At 45.7% G+C, this 14,999-nt stretch overlaps 1 protein-coding gene across 1 annotated transcript; it reads right to left on the bottom strand.

The window, feature by feature from the left end:
• Window positions 1-335: 335 nt before the first annotated feature.
• On the bottom strand, window positions 336-14,975 carry LOC141510361 (uncharacterized). The gene is made up of 3 exons (XM_074220255.1): window positions 14,948-14,975; window positions 14,462-14,853; window positions 336-13,823 (listed from the first exon to the last, which is right to left on the bottom strand). Exons 1-3 carry the CDS (start codon window positions 14,973-14,975, stop codon window positions 13,512-13,514), a joined length of 732 nt encoding a protein of 243 aa, XP_074076356.1. The 3' UTR covers window positions 336-13,511.
• Between the last annotated feature and the right edge of the window lie 24 nt (window positions 14,976-14,999).

Below are 14,999 nucleotides of genomic sequence, written 5' to 3'. Positions count from 1 at the left end.
AAGAAAGAATTTGGCAATAAAAGAACAATTTTTTTTAGATTTTTGCAAGGCAATGGGGTTAAGTGGCTTGCCCAAGGCCACACAGCTAAGTAATTATTAAGTGTCTGAGCTTGGATTTGAACCCAGGTACTCCTGACTCCAAGGCCAGTGCTCTGTCCACTGCACCACCTAGCCACACCTATAAAAGAACAAGTTCATGGAGCACCTGGCCCCAGTTATAGGCAGCCTCTCATGGGTTGTCCATGTAGACTTGAAACCAGTGGAAGGTATCCAGTGGAGTTTTAACTTGGAGGTTTAAAAAAATGCTTAGGGGGGCGGCTAGGTGGTGTAGTGGATAAAGCACCAGCCCTGGAGTTAGGAGTATCTGGGTTCAAGTCTGGTCTCAGACACTTAATTACCTAGCTGTGTGGCCTTGGGCAAGCCACTTACCCCGTTTGCCTTGCAAAAACCTAAAAAGAATGCTTAGTTAATTCTATAAATGACACTAGTCAATGAATTGTACCAGAGTAGGTGTGTTCAGTCACCCAAGGATCCTTTACCCAATTTGCAGACCAATTTTATCCATAGCGGGGAGATTGAAAGGGCTCAGGGCCCAGTGCTGAACATTGGGCAAGATGCTCCCCCATATCTTTCATCGCTGTAATCATCACTTAAGAGGGACTGTCATGCAGTGGCATGATGCCATCCTAAATCAAAGGTTATCAGAATGCTAGAGACCTGAGAGGATCAAGTGAATCCAATGACAAAAAAGGGACCTTAATAAGAAGCTCACCAGCTTGATCTGAGCCTTTTGAGATTTCGGATCAGCCAGTATGGCAAAATTGAGAAAGATCAAATCGTGTGCCAGTGTCTGGCTCAGAAAGACCACAGAGTACATAGAGACACAGCAATTAATAACAATGGAGCTCTGGGAGGCTGGGACTTAAGTAATGACTTTTTTATACAGAATAAAAACCAGCCAGATGAAGGGCAATCTCATGAGAAAAGTGAGGCTTCAACAGCTGGAGCAGATATAGACACAACATATTAGACTGTTAAGGTCCTGGAGGGTAGGGACTGGGAGGTTTTGGGGGTTGTTTTTCCTTTCTTTGCATGCCAAGCTCTTGGCCTGATACTTAAAAAAAGCTTATTGATTTGCCCAAAAAAGGGATTATAAAACTCTGCATGTCCTTTAATCCAACAATACCACTACTAGGTCTGCATTCCAGAGAGATTTAAAAAAAGGGTGGAAAGGGGAAACTAGGTGGCACAGTGGAGAGAGCACCGGCCCTGGAGTCAGGAGGACCTGAGTTCAAATCCGGACTCAGAATTTAATAATTACCTAGCTGTGTGGACTTGGGCAAGTCACTTAACCCCATTGCCTTGCAAAAACCTAAAAAAGCAAGGGAGGGGAGCTCTTTGTGGTGGCTAAGAACTGGAAACCAAAGCAATGCTCATCAGTTGGGGACTGACTGAACAAGCTGTAGTATGTGATTGTGATGGAATATTGCAAGGTGATTTCAGAAAAACCTGGAGAGACTTACATGACCTGAGGCATAGTGAAGTGAACAGAACCAGGAAAACACTGGATACAGTAACAACAATATTATGAAGAACTGTGAATGACTTAGCTCTTCTTAGCAATATAGTGAACCAAGACATCCCAAAGGCATCATGAAGAAACATATTATCCACTCCAGAGAAAGAACTGATGCTCACTGAACACTGATTGCCGTATACTATTTTTCACTTTCATTCTGTTTCTTTCATTTGAGTCTTCTTATACAAAATGACTACTATGGGAAGGTTCTAAATGATTGCTCATGTATAATCTATATCTGATTGCTGACCATCTTAGGGATGGAACAGGAAAAGGAAGAAGGGAGGGATAGAATTTGAAATGCAAAATTTTAAAAATGTAAAAATTGTTTTCAAATGTGATTGGAGGAAAAGTAAAATATATTTTTAAAATGCTGTTGACCAAACTTGATATGACTGGCATGAGAGAGTTTGCAGAAAATAGAATCCATCTTTCTTTTTACTTTTGATCAGGAAATAATTAAATCCTTTTAATGTAAAAATTAACTATTTTCCTTTTTTACAAAACTCCTTGCTTTTAAAGGGTTATTTATTGTATTGCTTTTATCTTTTTCTTTCTTAGAGCCAGTTGTTGACTTTACATATGTGTAATAGATTTTTATGTTACTTATGTTTTATTATGATCTACTTTATTCAGAAGGAAAATTCTGATAGAAAACTTGGTGATATGTATCTGTTTTTTTAAAACCATTCATTGAATAGAATAAAAATATAATGACCACAAGGATAGCATGAAAAGCCATCAGATACTTCCTGGGCTTCTAGAAACTCTTCTGCTGAAGGCAGTTGAGGGCCCTGCTGAGATCTGAAGGGTCATAGAGAAGATATAGCTGAAATCTTAAGTGGAAATCTCCTGCCTGCCCCTAGCTATCAAAGAACAGTCCCATCAACCCAAACTCTCATCTCCATCCTACTCTCCAGCTCCAGTAATGTCCAAGGAAATCCCAAGTCTCTCACTTTCCCTCCTCTTCCACTGTTCCTTCTACAACAGTTTCTGGGACCTAGGAAATGCTTCATAGGCACTTGTGGCCTCTCAATCCATTGTTCCTTAGTTCTTACCATGAACTTCAAAATGCAAAGGTAGCATTTTGAAATATCTTCTCCTGAAGCCTAGAGTTATGCCTGTCCTTCTTCTCTTGCTCTCTCACAAACTACAAGGTAGAGGGGTCACTTCCCTCAAGATGCCTAGCACTTTTATTTCAGTAGCCACCTGCTTCTTTTTGGGGGCAGTAGGTGCAGAATTAGCTTTCTTCACCTTTTTTTGAAAGATGAAAATGATCATTTTAGGAAACCAAGAAGTTATTAGTTTCTCTGTTTCTGGGATCCTTCAGCAGTTTTCTACATCTTTTCCCCAAACACCAGATCTATTTTCTCTCTTTATTTAAGTCTTCAGGTAAAGGGATAGATTCCCTTTATTGGGAATGTTATGGTATAGTGGGGCAGCTAGGTGGATAGAGCACTGGCCTTGGAGTCAAGAGATTGGGAGTTGGAATCCAACCTCAGGCACTTGCTATTTACTAGTTGTGTGACCTTGGATAAGTCACTTAGCCCTGATCACCTTGCATCCAAAACCATCTCCAGCTGTCCTGATTCTTTATCTGGCCACTGGACCCAGATGACTCTGGAAGAGAAAGTGAGGCTGGTGACTTAGCACAGTCCCCCCTCACTCAAATCTGATTCCTGTGCTTGTCACAGCATCACCTCCTTGAAGTTGTGGTTTTCTTCAAGAATGGAAAACAAGGGACGGCTAGGTGGCACAATGGATAGAGCACCAGCCCTGGAGTCAGGAGGACCTGAGTTCAAATCCGAACTCAGACACTTAATACCTAGTCATGTGGCCTTGGGCAAGCCACTTAACCCCATTTGCCTTGCAAAAAAAAAAAAAAACCTAAAAAAAATGGAAGACAAGAAGCCACTAGGTGGCACAGTAGATAGAGCACTGACCCTGGAGTCAGGAGGACCTGAGTTTAAATCTGGCTTCAGATCCTTAAAAATTACCTAGCTATGTGACATTGGGCAAGTCACTTAACCTCATTGCCTGAAACGATCCCTGAGAAGCCAAGAGTCAATTGTTCTGTCAGCTGGGCCAGGCTAAAGAAATTAGGCAAGCAGCAGACGCCAACCCCAAAATACATCTGAGTTTTATCGTTGCCATTTCTGTTAGGAAATCCATTTGGATTTAATCGGGTGTGATTGAACCAGAGGTTCATTGAGTTGCTATCTTTTTTGCCAAACCAAGGAGTTGTTCTATAGCTGTTTTCCAGAGCTACATAGGCAGAAACCATGAAAATTCTTTGAGAAGTCCCTGGCCTCAGTCTCCCTCTCCTGGCAAGTCCTTGGCCTCTTCACTCAAATCTAGTATTTTCTCGAAAGAGGTTATTCTATGAGAGAAGCAAGTATGGTTAGGGATTGGAAATAATACTAGTTGGTTTTCTGTTGCGCCAACCTCACAGGAGAAGAATAAAGCAACTTTTTGAAGGAATAGGCAATATATTTTGAGCTGCGAAGCTCTTAGTACATCAGGGATGTACAGAGGGATTTGGCATTCAATGAATAAAATTGTAATTATAAATTGATCTAGTCACTTCCCCCTGGGAGTTGACATGCTTCAGACCTCCATCCCTTCAAACACTAAAATCCTTTTGTCATATTGCATCTGGACCCCACAGTTATCCCAGACTGACAATTAGTAAAAAAGCAGAAGGAGGGCTTCTCTTCTGTGGGTAAGGGAGGGGCAGAGTAGCCATTCCATCTTTGTTAGACAGCTGGAAATGGAAGGTGCCCAAGTCATAAGTTTTGTGACTCACCCTGGCTAGTGGATTAGTCTTGATTGGGGGAATTTGGCTAGGGGAGTCTAATGAAGCTTTGAAAGCAAGATGGTTCCATTATGATTACATGAGAAGAGTTGGTATTACTGTTTCCTTCTCCTTCTCAACCTTACAGATGGAGTTCACATTTCTTTAACATCATCCTTCCTACATCATATTCCTTGGCTTCAAAGGGTCAGTGACTCGGCACAGCTCTGATGCTAGACTGCTGCTAACGGGCATGCATTTCTCCCTACTGCATTCACCCCTCAGCATCTCCGAGTGTCCCGAACAATCCATATTGCAATATTACCCACTGCATGGATCAGTTATTTTCCAACACAGTGTAGGTTTAGACTTGCTCAGTCATGAGGTGTTTGGTATCATAAAAGTCCTCCCTTGTCTGGGAAGTTGAGAGACATGAATCACCAAATTTTAAAATCAGATGGAACCTTTGCAGTCCATCTCTAGTTCCACCTTATAGCTGATCAAAACCCTCTCTCCATTATATCACTGACACGTGCTCATCTATCCTCCTTTGTGAAGGGGATTCCTTCTAATTTGGGATGTTTTGTGAAGAATCTGCTTCTCTGTCTTCTAGCCATTGCTTTTAATTTTGCCCTTTCAAGGCAGGCGGAACATTTGGACAGCTAGGTTGTCCCTCCTTTCCATCCTTTTAACCCATACTCTTAGGCTCTAGACCCCGGTTCTCCCTACCATCCTGCTCACTGTCCAATCTGTGTCTTTCCTAAAGGGCGGCTAGCTGGCTCAATGGATTGAGCACCGGCCTTGGAGTCATGAGAACATTGAATCCAGCCTCAGACACTTAAATGTCACTAGCTGTGTGATCCTAGTCACTTAACACTGACTGCTTCATATTCAGGGTCATCTCCAGTCGCTCCGACTCATATCTAGCCACTGGTCCCAGATGGCTCTGGAGAATATGAGGCTGGTGACTTGGCACAGCGTTCCCCTCACACAAATCCAATTCATGTGGCCTTCGTCGAGAATGAAGGACAAGCATCACCAAGAGCTTCAATCCCTCCACCATTCGTGTTCTTCTAGCCATTGTACTATTCTGAAAGAACTCCTTTCTCATTCTCAACCTCTCAGGTGAACTGGTCTGACTCAAGATCCATTGCCCTTAATTTTTTGCTCAGTTGTCTTATAATATCTGTTCACTAATCAGCAAATATTTCTTTGGGGTCCTGGTAATTGTCGTGAGCATTTTTTTGTGTTTACCTCTGCTTTGGGGCTTCTGTGATTCCATTGGATCTTCTCTGCAGTGCCCTATCCACTTACATTTGTAGCTCTGAGTGTGTAAGGGAGCTGAGGACCTACCTCCATGAAAACTTGGTTAGGAGCATATTGGAAAATTTTCCCAAACTAACTCTAGGAGGAGCATATGGGAGGGGGGAATTTGACCCTCTTGGATGAGTTTCAAAGGTCAAACCTAATCTTGGAGCCCAGAATCTAGGCTGTAAAAACCCCAAGACATCATTTACATCACTTTTTTTGGTAGAAACATGACCTACTGTAGTTTCTTTTTAGAATTCTTGACAACTAACCAGTCTGATATTCTGATTAAACTCTTGGAGCAGTTGTGGGGAGAAATGAGCTATATTACTTCTTCCTAGTCCCCCATCTTTGCTAATCCTCTCACCTACAGCTTGATAAATGAGCTGAGTTGAGTTTGTCTACACCATCCAGAGAATTAACCTGAAAAGCTTGGCAATGGAAGCAGAATCTGAGAGGGCTTTGGACAAAAGAGAATCCTGTTGGGTAAAGAGCAGGCTGAACTTATTTGGAATGAAATTGGCTTTGTACCAACATCTTATACCATAGACTACAATGAATACAAAATGGATAAGTCAACCTGAATATAAAAATCAACTCATTAAAGAATCAATAAGGGGGCGGCTAGGTGGCACAGGGGATAGAACACTGGTCCTGGAGTCTGGAGTACCTGAGTTCAAATCTGGCCTCAAGACACTTAATAATGACCTAGCTGTGTGGGCTTGGGCAAGCCACTCAACCCCATTGCCTTGCAAAAATTAAAAAAAAATCAAGAAAATCCTTTTCACAATTATTGCTAGATAGAAAATTCTACATTAAGCAAAAGAGAGGGAATACAAGCATCCAGGCATCCCCCCACCCCACCCCCCTCCTACTGATGCTGGGGTTTGAACAGAGAATTTGAACAAAACAGGATGGAGCTATCTTTGTCAGCATTCTCATGTGCAGGTAAATTTCATAACTAGTAAACAAGTAGTATACATTAAATTAAAGTTTGAGGCCTGCTGTAAGAACCTGTCTTACCTAATTGTCTGTATGATTTATTTAAAATATCAAACTGATTAATCCTAATTGAAATAGAAGAGGGGTCGAAATCAATCATTTCTAACAATAGCTCCCTAAAATCCTCAACACTCATCAACCGAATTCAAATCCTGAGACACACCCTTGATCTGACCCTTACCATATTTCTTAGTATCTTGGTTTCCCGAGTAATTAGATCTCTAAGACTACAAAATATAAAGGATATGGTTCTCTGTCAATGGAGAACATTTCCATACTTGGAGTCCCCCACATCAATGAAATCACAAGTATGGATCCCACAGAAATGTGTGTAAAATATGCATGGATAAAACACATGTGAAAACCATTTTTTCCAGATGCAGAAATACTGAATAGACCTAGTTTTCAGGGTGTTCAGTGATTTTTTTTTTAGGCTTTTTTTTTTTGCTTTCTGCCAGCCCTTCCGAGCTTTGAGTGGGTGATCAGTTCTGTGGGGTTCTCCCTGAGGGAAGGGTTAGGTTCCCCTGAGTTTGTGAGGTTCAGAACGTTGGTTCTTCAGGGTCTTCTAGGACATCCCTGGGCCCATGAGCTGACGATGCTCCAGCCTAAACACTGTGGCCAATGCCAGCCACTCTGAGGCCAGTCCTGGAGCACTCCCAGAGATCTCTGCTCTCACTGTCTCTGGCACAGGGCCTCCCAGGGCCTGGACCCTAGTGGGCTAGACCATCCCATCTCTGGTGGTGCTGGTGCTGGATTTCAGCCATTAAAGGGCCGATTATGTGCTCTGGGGTTACCAAGAAAGACTCTCCTTGTTCTCACAAGGCTCATGATCTAATGGCGACAGTGGGTGGGTGAAGACAACATGGAAACAGCAATGTCTAGAACAGATGTAGGCAGAGTCCATTGGAGAACACCATGAAGGGAAGGTGCCAAGTGGATGACAAGGGATTGGGGACTGGCTCCTGTAGAAGGTGGAATGTTGTCTGGGACTTGAGGGTAGCCAGAGAGGCCAAAGAAAGCAATGAGGAGCGGGGCAGGATGCTGTAGGCTGCAAGTGGCCACCCTAGACTTCGGGATCACTCTTCAGTCTGGCTGGGGCAGCTGTGAGTGAGCTGGGCCATCTGCCTTCCCCACCCCCTTCACTCAGGAATGCTCACCAGCCGGCAGATGAGCCCCTCACTTCTCATGACCTGGCATGATGGAGGCCATTGGGTCTGACGAACTGCTGGGCTGGCTCACAGTCACTCCCAAGGGCTGGACTCTTGAGTCTGGACCTCTAGCCCTTATTCTCCCAATCTTTTGAAGTTCGTTAGCTTTTGGACAAAACGTGAGAGATGGAGGAGGGGCAGCTAGGTGGCATGGTGGAGGGTGTTAGACATGAAGTCAGAAAGATGTGAGTGCAAATCCAGTCCCAGGCATAGATTATCTCTGTAACCATGGGCAAGGGCAGCTAAGGTGGCACAAGGGAAAGAGAGCTGGTCCTGGAGTCAGTATGACCTGAATGCAAATTCAGCCTCGCACACTTACTAGCTGTGTGACCCTGGGCAAGTCACTTCACCCTCTATGCCTCAGTTTCCTCATCTGTAAAATGGGGATAATGATACCACTCACCTCACTCTGCTGTCCTGAGGATCAAATGAGATATTCATAAATATGAGTTATTATTTATGAATTGTTTGTGTATCTTTTCTTTGGAAGGAAGTGATTATACAGACCTGGGATCTCAATGGAGCAGAGATTTTGGTGTGGAAACTCCCTTCCCAGGTGAAGATCAGCACCCCATCTGTAGCTTGTTGTCTTCTAATAGTACTAAAACATTTTCGGGGGCAAAGAAAATAACAAACATGGAATGCAGTAGGTTGACAACAATCACAGTAGACCAGGAGAAGCAATGACAACACCACTTCCTGCCCTCTGTGAGGAGGGGGCTCAGTGCTTGTTGTTCCTTGGTTTGGAGGAACTTTCCCTTCTCTGTTTAATCTTTGTGGAGAGGGGTGTATTAGGACAGAAAAGTGAGAAAAAGGCAGGAGCTACCGATAATGAGGTTGAATTAGCAGGAATCAGAAAAGGGGCTGAAGCCCCATCTGCCAGATCCCAGGGTTGACCTCCCTCTACTATGGTAGGGGAACCTCTCCTACAAAGAGATGAGTGTATCATGGAGGGAGGGAGGGAGGGATATATACATTTTTTATCTAATACTATCAAGATCTGCTGTTGCTATTTTGTAAAGTAATAAACAGTTCTATATAAATCCTAGTTTGGGGTCAGGATAGCAATGTGTGTGCATGTGCAACTGTGTATGTGGATGAATGTGACTGGACTGGGTGTAGTTGTGTGTAACTATGTGTGGGAGAGAGAGAGTGTGTGTGTGTGTGTGTATGTGATTGAGTGTGTAACTGTGCATGTTTGTGTAACTGTGTGTATGTGTGTATTTGAGAGAGACACATACAGAGACAGAGACAGAGACAGAGAGAAAGAGATAGAGACAGAGCAAGACAGAGAGACCAAGAATCAGAGAGAGAGAGAAGGAGACCAAGAGTCAGAGAGAGAGACAGAGTGTTGGGGGCAGCTGAAGCAGCTCTCTCTTGCTCTTGTATCTCTCTCTGTGTCTTTCTGTCTGTCTCTCTCACTGTCTATCTGACTCTCTGTGTCTCTCTGACTTTGTCTCTCTCTGTCTTTCTGTCTCTCTAACACTCTCTCTCTCTCTCTCCCCTGCTGAGATGGTTTCTGGCAAGGCAGCCAGAGCTGGCAGGAGCCTGGAGCCGCCCCAGGCCAGGGGAGGGTTGGTCTGGGAGGCTGCTGACCATGTGTCACTCTGCTATTTCCAGCTGGAGGTCTTTCTCCTCTCTGGACAAGGGCACAGCTGTGAATATACAAACTTCTTCCAAACCTGGCAGGGCTTGGGGACATCAGAAGCACAGGGTTCACAACCTGGTATGGGGGAAGGCCTGCCTCAAGTCACACAAGTAACAAATGGCACACTGAATCTGAACCCAGATCCTTAGTAGGATACTGCTGATGACCTGGTGGTTCATTGCCAGGAAATCTAGTCTCTCATTTTTTCAGCCCAAGTCATTCCCTGCAGCTAAAAGGTCTATGCAAAGAGAACAAATCTGAGGCTGGATGTCCTCTCTGAGGCTCCTTTACACTTCCCTTCACAGCCCCCAATGCTTCTGCCCCCTCCCTGGCTACATCAGGGGTAGCCCACAAGGGTTCCTTCCAACCCTACCTTCTATACAATGAGGAGTTGAATCATGCGTCTTCTAAGGTACCACCCAACTTGATCACGCCAATTAGTTAAACCTGATCAAGGCCATTCCTCAAAGTCACCCAAGGACAGCCCATAGGTGAGGCACAGGCCCTGGAGCTGGGGTTGAGCCCCTGCTCCAAAACTTGCAAGTAATATGACCTTGGGTCTTATTGTTCTCCCCTGAAAAAATAGAAGCAATAATTCTCCACTCTCTACCTCACACAGGTGGGGTAGAAGTCCGAAAAACAAAGATGCTTATTGCTGAGGACACTTCCCATCAGAAAACCCTCCCAGATGAAATTAAAGTAATAATTTGAAATTATTTTGACCAACTCTATGCCAAGAAATTTGACAATCTAAGTGAAATGGATGAATATTTACAAAAATCTAAGTTGCCCAGGTTAAATGAGAGGAGATTAAATACCTAAACAACCCTCTCAGAAAAAGAAATTCAACAAGCCATCATTGAACTCCCTAAGAAAAAATCTCCAGGGCCTGATGGATTCACAAGTGAATTCTACCAAACATTTAAGGAACAATTGGTTCCAATTCTATATAAACTCTTTGGAAAAATAGGGAAAGATGGAACTCTGCCTAACTCTTTCTATGACACCAATATGGTGCTGATACCTAAACTAGGAAGAGTTAAAACAGAGAAAGAAAATTATAGACCTATTTCCCTGATGAATATAGATGCAAAAATCCTAAATAAAATCTTAGCAAAACGATTACAAGTCATCACTAGGATAATACATTATGATCAAGTAGGATTTATCCCAGGAATGCAGGGTTGGTTCAATATTAGGAAAACTGTTAGTATACTCAATTATATCAACAACAACCCTATCAGAAATCATATGATCATAGCAATAGATGCTGAAAAAGCTTTTGACAAAATACAGCATCCATTCCTATTAAAAACACTAGATAGTGTAGGAATAAATGGACTGTTCCTTAGAAAAATTAGCAGTATCCATCTGAAACCATTAACAAGCATTATATTCAATGGAGAGAGGCTAGAGGCATTCCCAATAAGATCAGGGGTGAAACAAGGGTGCCCATTATCACCACTACTATTCAATATTGTATTAGAAATGTTAGCCTCAGCAATTAGAGAAGAAAAAGAAATTGAAGGAATTAGAATTGGGAAGCAAGAGACAAAACTCTCACTTTTTGCAGATGACATGATGGTCTACCTAGAGAATCCCAAGAAATCATCCAAAAAAATCCTGGAAACAATTAGCAAATTTAGCAAAGTTGGGGGTTATAAAATAAACGCTCATAAATCCTCAACTTTTCTAGCAAGATACAGCAGGAAGAGCTAGAAAGAGAAATCCCATTCAAGGTAACCTCAGACAATATAAAATACTTGGGAGTCTATTTGCCAAGACACACTCAGAAACTTTTTGAAAACAATTATAAAACACTGCTCACACAAATTAAATCAGATTTAAATAACTGGGCAAATATCAACTGCTCATGGATAGGTAGAGCTAATATAATAAAAATGACAATTCTACCAAAACTAAACTACCTGTTTAGTGCCCTACCAATCAAAATTCCAAAAAATTACTTTAATGAGTTAGAAAAAGTTGTAAGTAAATTCATATGGAGAAATAAAAATTCAAGAATTTCCAGGAGCTTAATGAAAAAAAGTGCAAAAGAAGGGGGCTTAGCCCTACCTGATCTAAAATTATATTATAAAGCATCAGTCATCAAAACTGTTTGGTATTGGCTAAGAAATAGAGTGCTGGACCAGTGGAATAGACTAGGTGCAAAAGCAGGAGACAACCCATAGAGTCCAGCTTTTGGGATAAAAACTCCCTCTTTGATAGAAAACCCTCCAAGATTTCCCTCTGGTGTCTTATCTTTGGCTGGAAAGGAGACAGAGTTCTCACAGGGAAATTTTTGCATTCATCAGACTTATTGTTAAAAATATGTTTTACCCATCATAGATACCCTACAAGGAAGAGACCATCTGACAGAAGCTGAGCCCCAGAACCTTGAGGCATTAAAGTATGTCCTTCACACTACACCATCTCCAAAGACTGATGAACACGTCTCCCCTTTAGTACATTTCTAGGAATTACTCTGTGTACAGTCTCTCAAACATCCAGGAAGGCTTTTCCTCATCCTACTGGTCAGCAGCTATTGGCTTCTTCTCCCCATTATGATGGCTTTAATGCCCAATGAGATTTTCATTCAGCATACACATCGCTCATGTGACTGCTGAGCTGTGAGTGTTGACTTCCCCCACTTATTACAGTATTGGGGTCTCTCTCCAGGTGACTCCTCTTACATTGGAGGGCTGAGCTATGAGTAGAGACTCCCCGACTCATTACAGTCCTGGGGTCTCTCTCCAGGTACTCCTCTGGTGCTGAGGCAGGCTGAGTTATGAGTAAAAGACTCCCTGACTCATTACAGTCATCGAGTCTCTCTCCAGTGTGAATTCTCTGGTGGCAAATCAGGTCGCAGTTCTAGCTAAAAGCTTTCCCACACTCATGATGTTTGAGAGCTTTCCCTGGGTATGAATGTTCTAATGAGCACTAAAAGCTAAGTGCTAAAGACTTCCCCACAGTCACCACACTCACAGAGTATCACCCAGTCATGGATTCTCTGAGGAGTCCTGTGGGAAGCCTTTCCCCAAGTCTTATTTATTGGCTATCTAGCAACACCCTGCTGGGACCACAGGGAGACTCGGAGGGCTCTTTCTCTCCAATTCCTTCCATTCTTGACCTCTCCTCTAGGAGGGTTTCCGCCCACTTGGAAACCACCTTTCTGTCTGGCCAGTGTGAGGAATTTGCCCCGTCTCCAACCTGCCCTCCCATTCATCAGCATCTCCCAATCTGGGGCCCTGAGGAGCAGTTCTTGAGAATCTTCCCATTATCAATCCTCATCATGACTCCATGTCATTGATACTTTGCTTTGGAATCAAAGTCTCCATCTCAGTCCTGGAGGCTGAAATATTCAATAGAAAAGGACACAAGTCTTTCTTTTGAAGGCAAAATTCCCAAGGAGCAGCTGACCTAGAAGCCAAGTTTGAGGAGACCTCTTTTTGGGCCTCAACATCCTCCTTGGTAGACAGTCTGGTAAAACTATGTATTCCTTCTCAGACTTGGGTTTTATTTTTCAGTCTTAATTGAAGAAAATGTTCAATTTAATATAATAAAGATGTATTCTTTTCTCCCATCCAGCTAGGGTTCTGTCCACGGACCATGTGGGGATCTGTGGCCACCAGGTGAAGAACCTGTGATCTGGGGGATCTCTAAGGCCCCTCCCAGCATCCTCCAGAGAGGTGAGAGCTGATGTGCCAGGCTGAGCCTGTGCTCATGTGCCCCTTCAGTGGTATCGCCAGTACTGAGGTGTCTGGGTAGCAGAGATTCCATCCATAAGCTTAGTTTGGAGCCCCTAGACATCTATAGGATGGAGGGGTCACCCCCCCCCAGAACCTCCAGTCTCCCAGCAGCCCTCTGGCTTCACAGAGCCCCTTCACAGCTGCCCCCCAACAGTCCCAACTATAGGAGTCTTAGGCTTTCATCCCCATTTCACAGAAGTTAGGGAGGCCCAGAGGGAGCATATCACCAGGGCACAGAAGCATCCAGAAGGAGGACAATACTGTGCTGGCCACAGGCAGCCCCCTCATCCATACAGCTTCCCTTGAGCTGAACTGTCCATGGCTGTGGAAAGGAAGCAGCCTCTCCAGGGCTCCTGAAGGCCCCGGTCTGATGCTCTCTCCACTGGAGACCCAACAAAGCACACATTAAGTGCCCACTGTATACGGTCTGCTCAGGTCCAGAAGCAGACTGCCTTGTGGAGGTCGGACTTGAGTCTTCTCTCATCATCAGGGTGGCTGTGGCCCAGTGAGAGGAGGGGATCCTTCCAGGGAGACCCTGGGATGAGGGTGTGGGGCATTAGGGGGCTGCCCTGGGGGAGAAGCAGGGAAGGCTTCCTGAAGGAGGGTGGATGCCCAGGGAGAGGCCGGAGCCCAAAGCTGGACAAGCCCTGGGCCGGGGAGTGCTTTCTCTCAAGGCCTCCCCTACGGGCTTCACTTCCCACCTCTATGTGGTCCCACAAACAGGAGAGTCCTGTCCGTGTGAACAGCCCTGCTGGTCTGGGGCCATCACCAGGGACGTGCCAGCTGGAACGCCCAGGGGCGGGCATCGAGGAAGAGGGGGGGAAGGCCTAGGGGAGGGAGGAACCCGGGTCCCCGGGGGAGCTGGGGGGTCAGACTGGGGAGGAGCCGGGTCTGGCATCACCCCGGGAAGAGAGACTGCCTCGGGGCTGTGCCCATCGTGGAGGTGCCCTTGGCCGGCTCTGCGCAGGGCCCCAGGGGCAGGGCCAGGGGCGGCCGCCGGGGCCCGTGGGTGAAGTGGGGGGCTTGGCCTGGGCCAGGGGCTCAACCTCCTCTTTGGGGACGCCTGGGGGCTCCTTCCCAGGAGCCAGCCGTGGGGGGCAGCTGGGGGGTGGAGCCGACGCAGCACCGGCCCTGCGGGCAGGAGGTCCCGAGTTCAAATCCGACCCCACTTACCAGCTGGGTGACCCTGGGCGAGTCACCGAACCCCGCGGAGGCCCGGCCCGTAAGGGGGCCTCGGGGAGGGAGTCCAGGCCCCGTGTTTCCATGGTGACGGGGGCGGCGTGACGTCACGAGCACGCCGTGGCCCTCCCCCAATCGCGCCCCTTCAAAGGGACCTGGGCCGACGCGCACGCGCGGGAAGGCAGAACTACAGTTCCCAGGGGCCTTGGCGATGACCGCCTGCTCTGATTGGTGACTCGTGCCCCACCCTCGCGAGGCGCAGGGGCCGCCGGGCCTCCGTCCCTGGGGGAGGCGGGGAGCAATGGCTCGGTGCCGTCGCCCAGGCCTGGGCTGCTGGAGCCCATCCCGGAAACACCAAAGAATGGACTTCGTGGAAGCCGCCCTGCCTAAGGGGTGGGGGCGGGGAAGAGGCTTCTACTGCGCATGTGTCCGTGTGGAGCAGCTGCTCCGCGAGGCCCAATCACGGCGTTACGATCCCGCCCTGGAGGCTGCTGGGAAATGTAGGCATCGGGGCCAGGAGCGCGAGGCGCGG

This window comes from Macrotis lagotis, chromosome 1 (genome assembly GCF_037893015.1).
Source record: "Macrotis lagotis isolate mMagLag1 chromosome 1, bilby.v1.9.chrom.fasta, whole genome shotgun sequence".
Lineage (NCBI taxonomy): Eukaryota > Metazoa > Chordata > Mammalia > Peramelemorphia > Peramelidae > Macrotis > Macrotis lagotis.
Note: the sequence above shows the minus strand (reverse complement) of the source record. Positions and strands in the feature narration are given on the sequence as shown.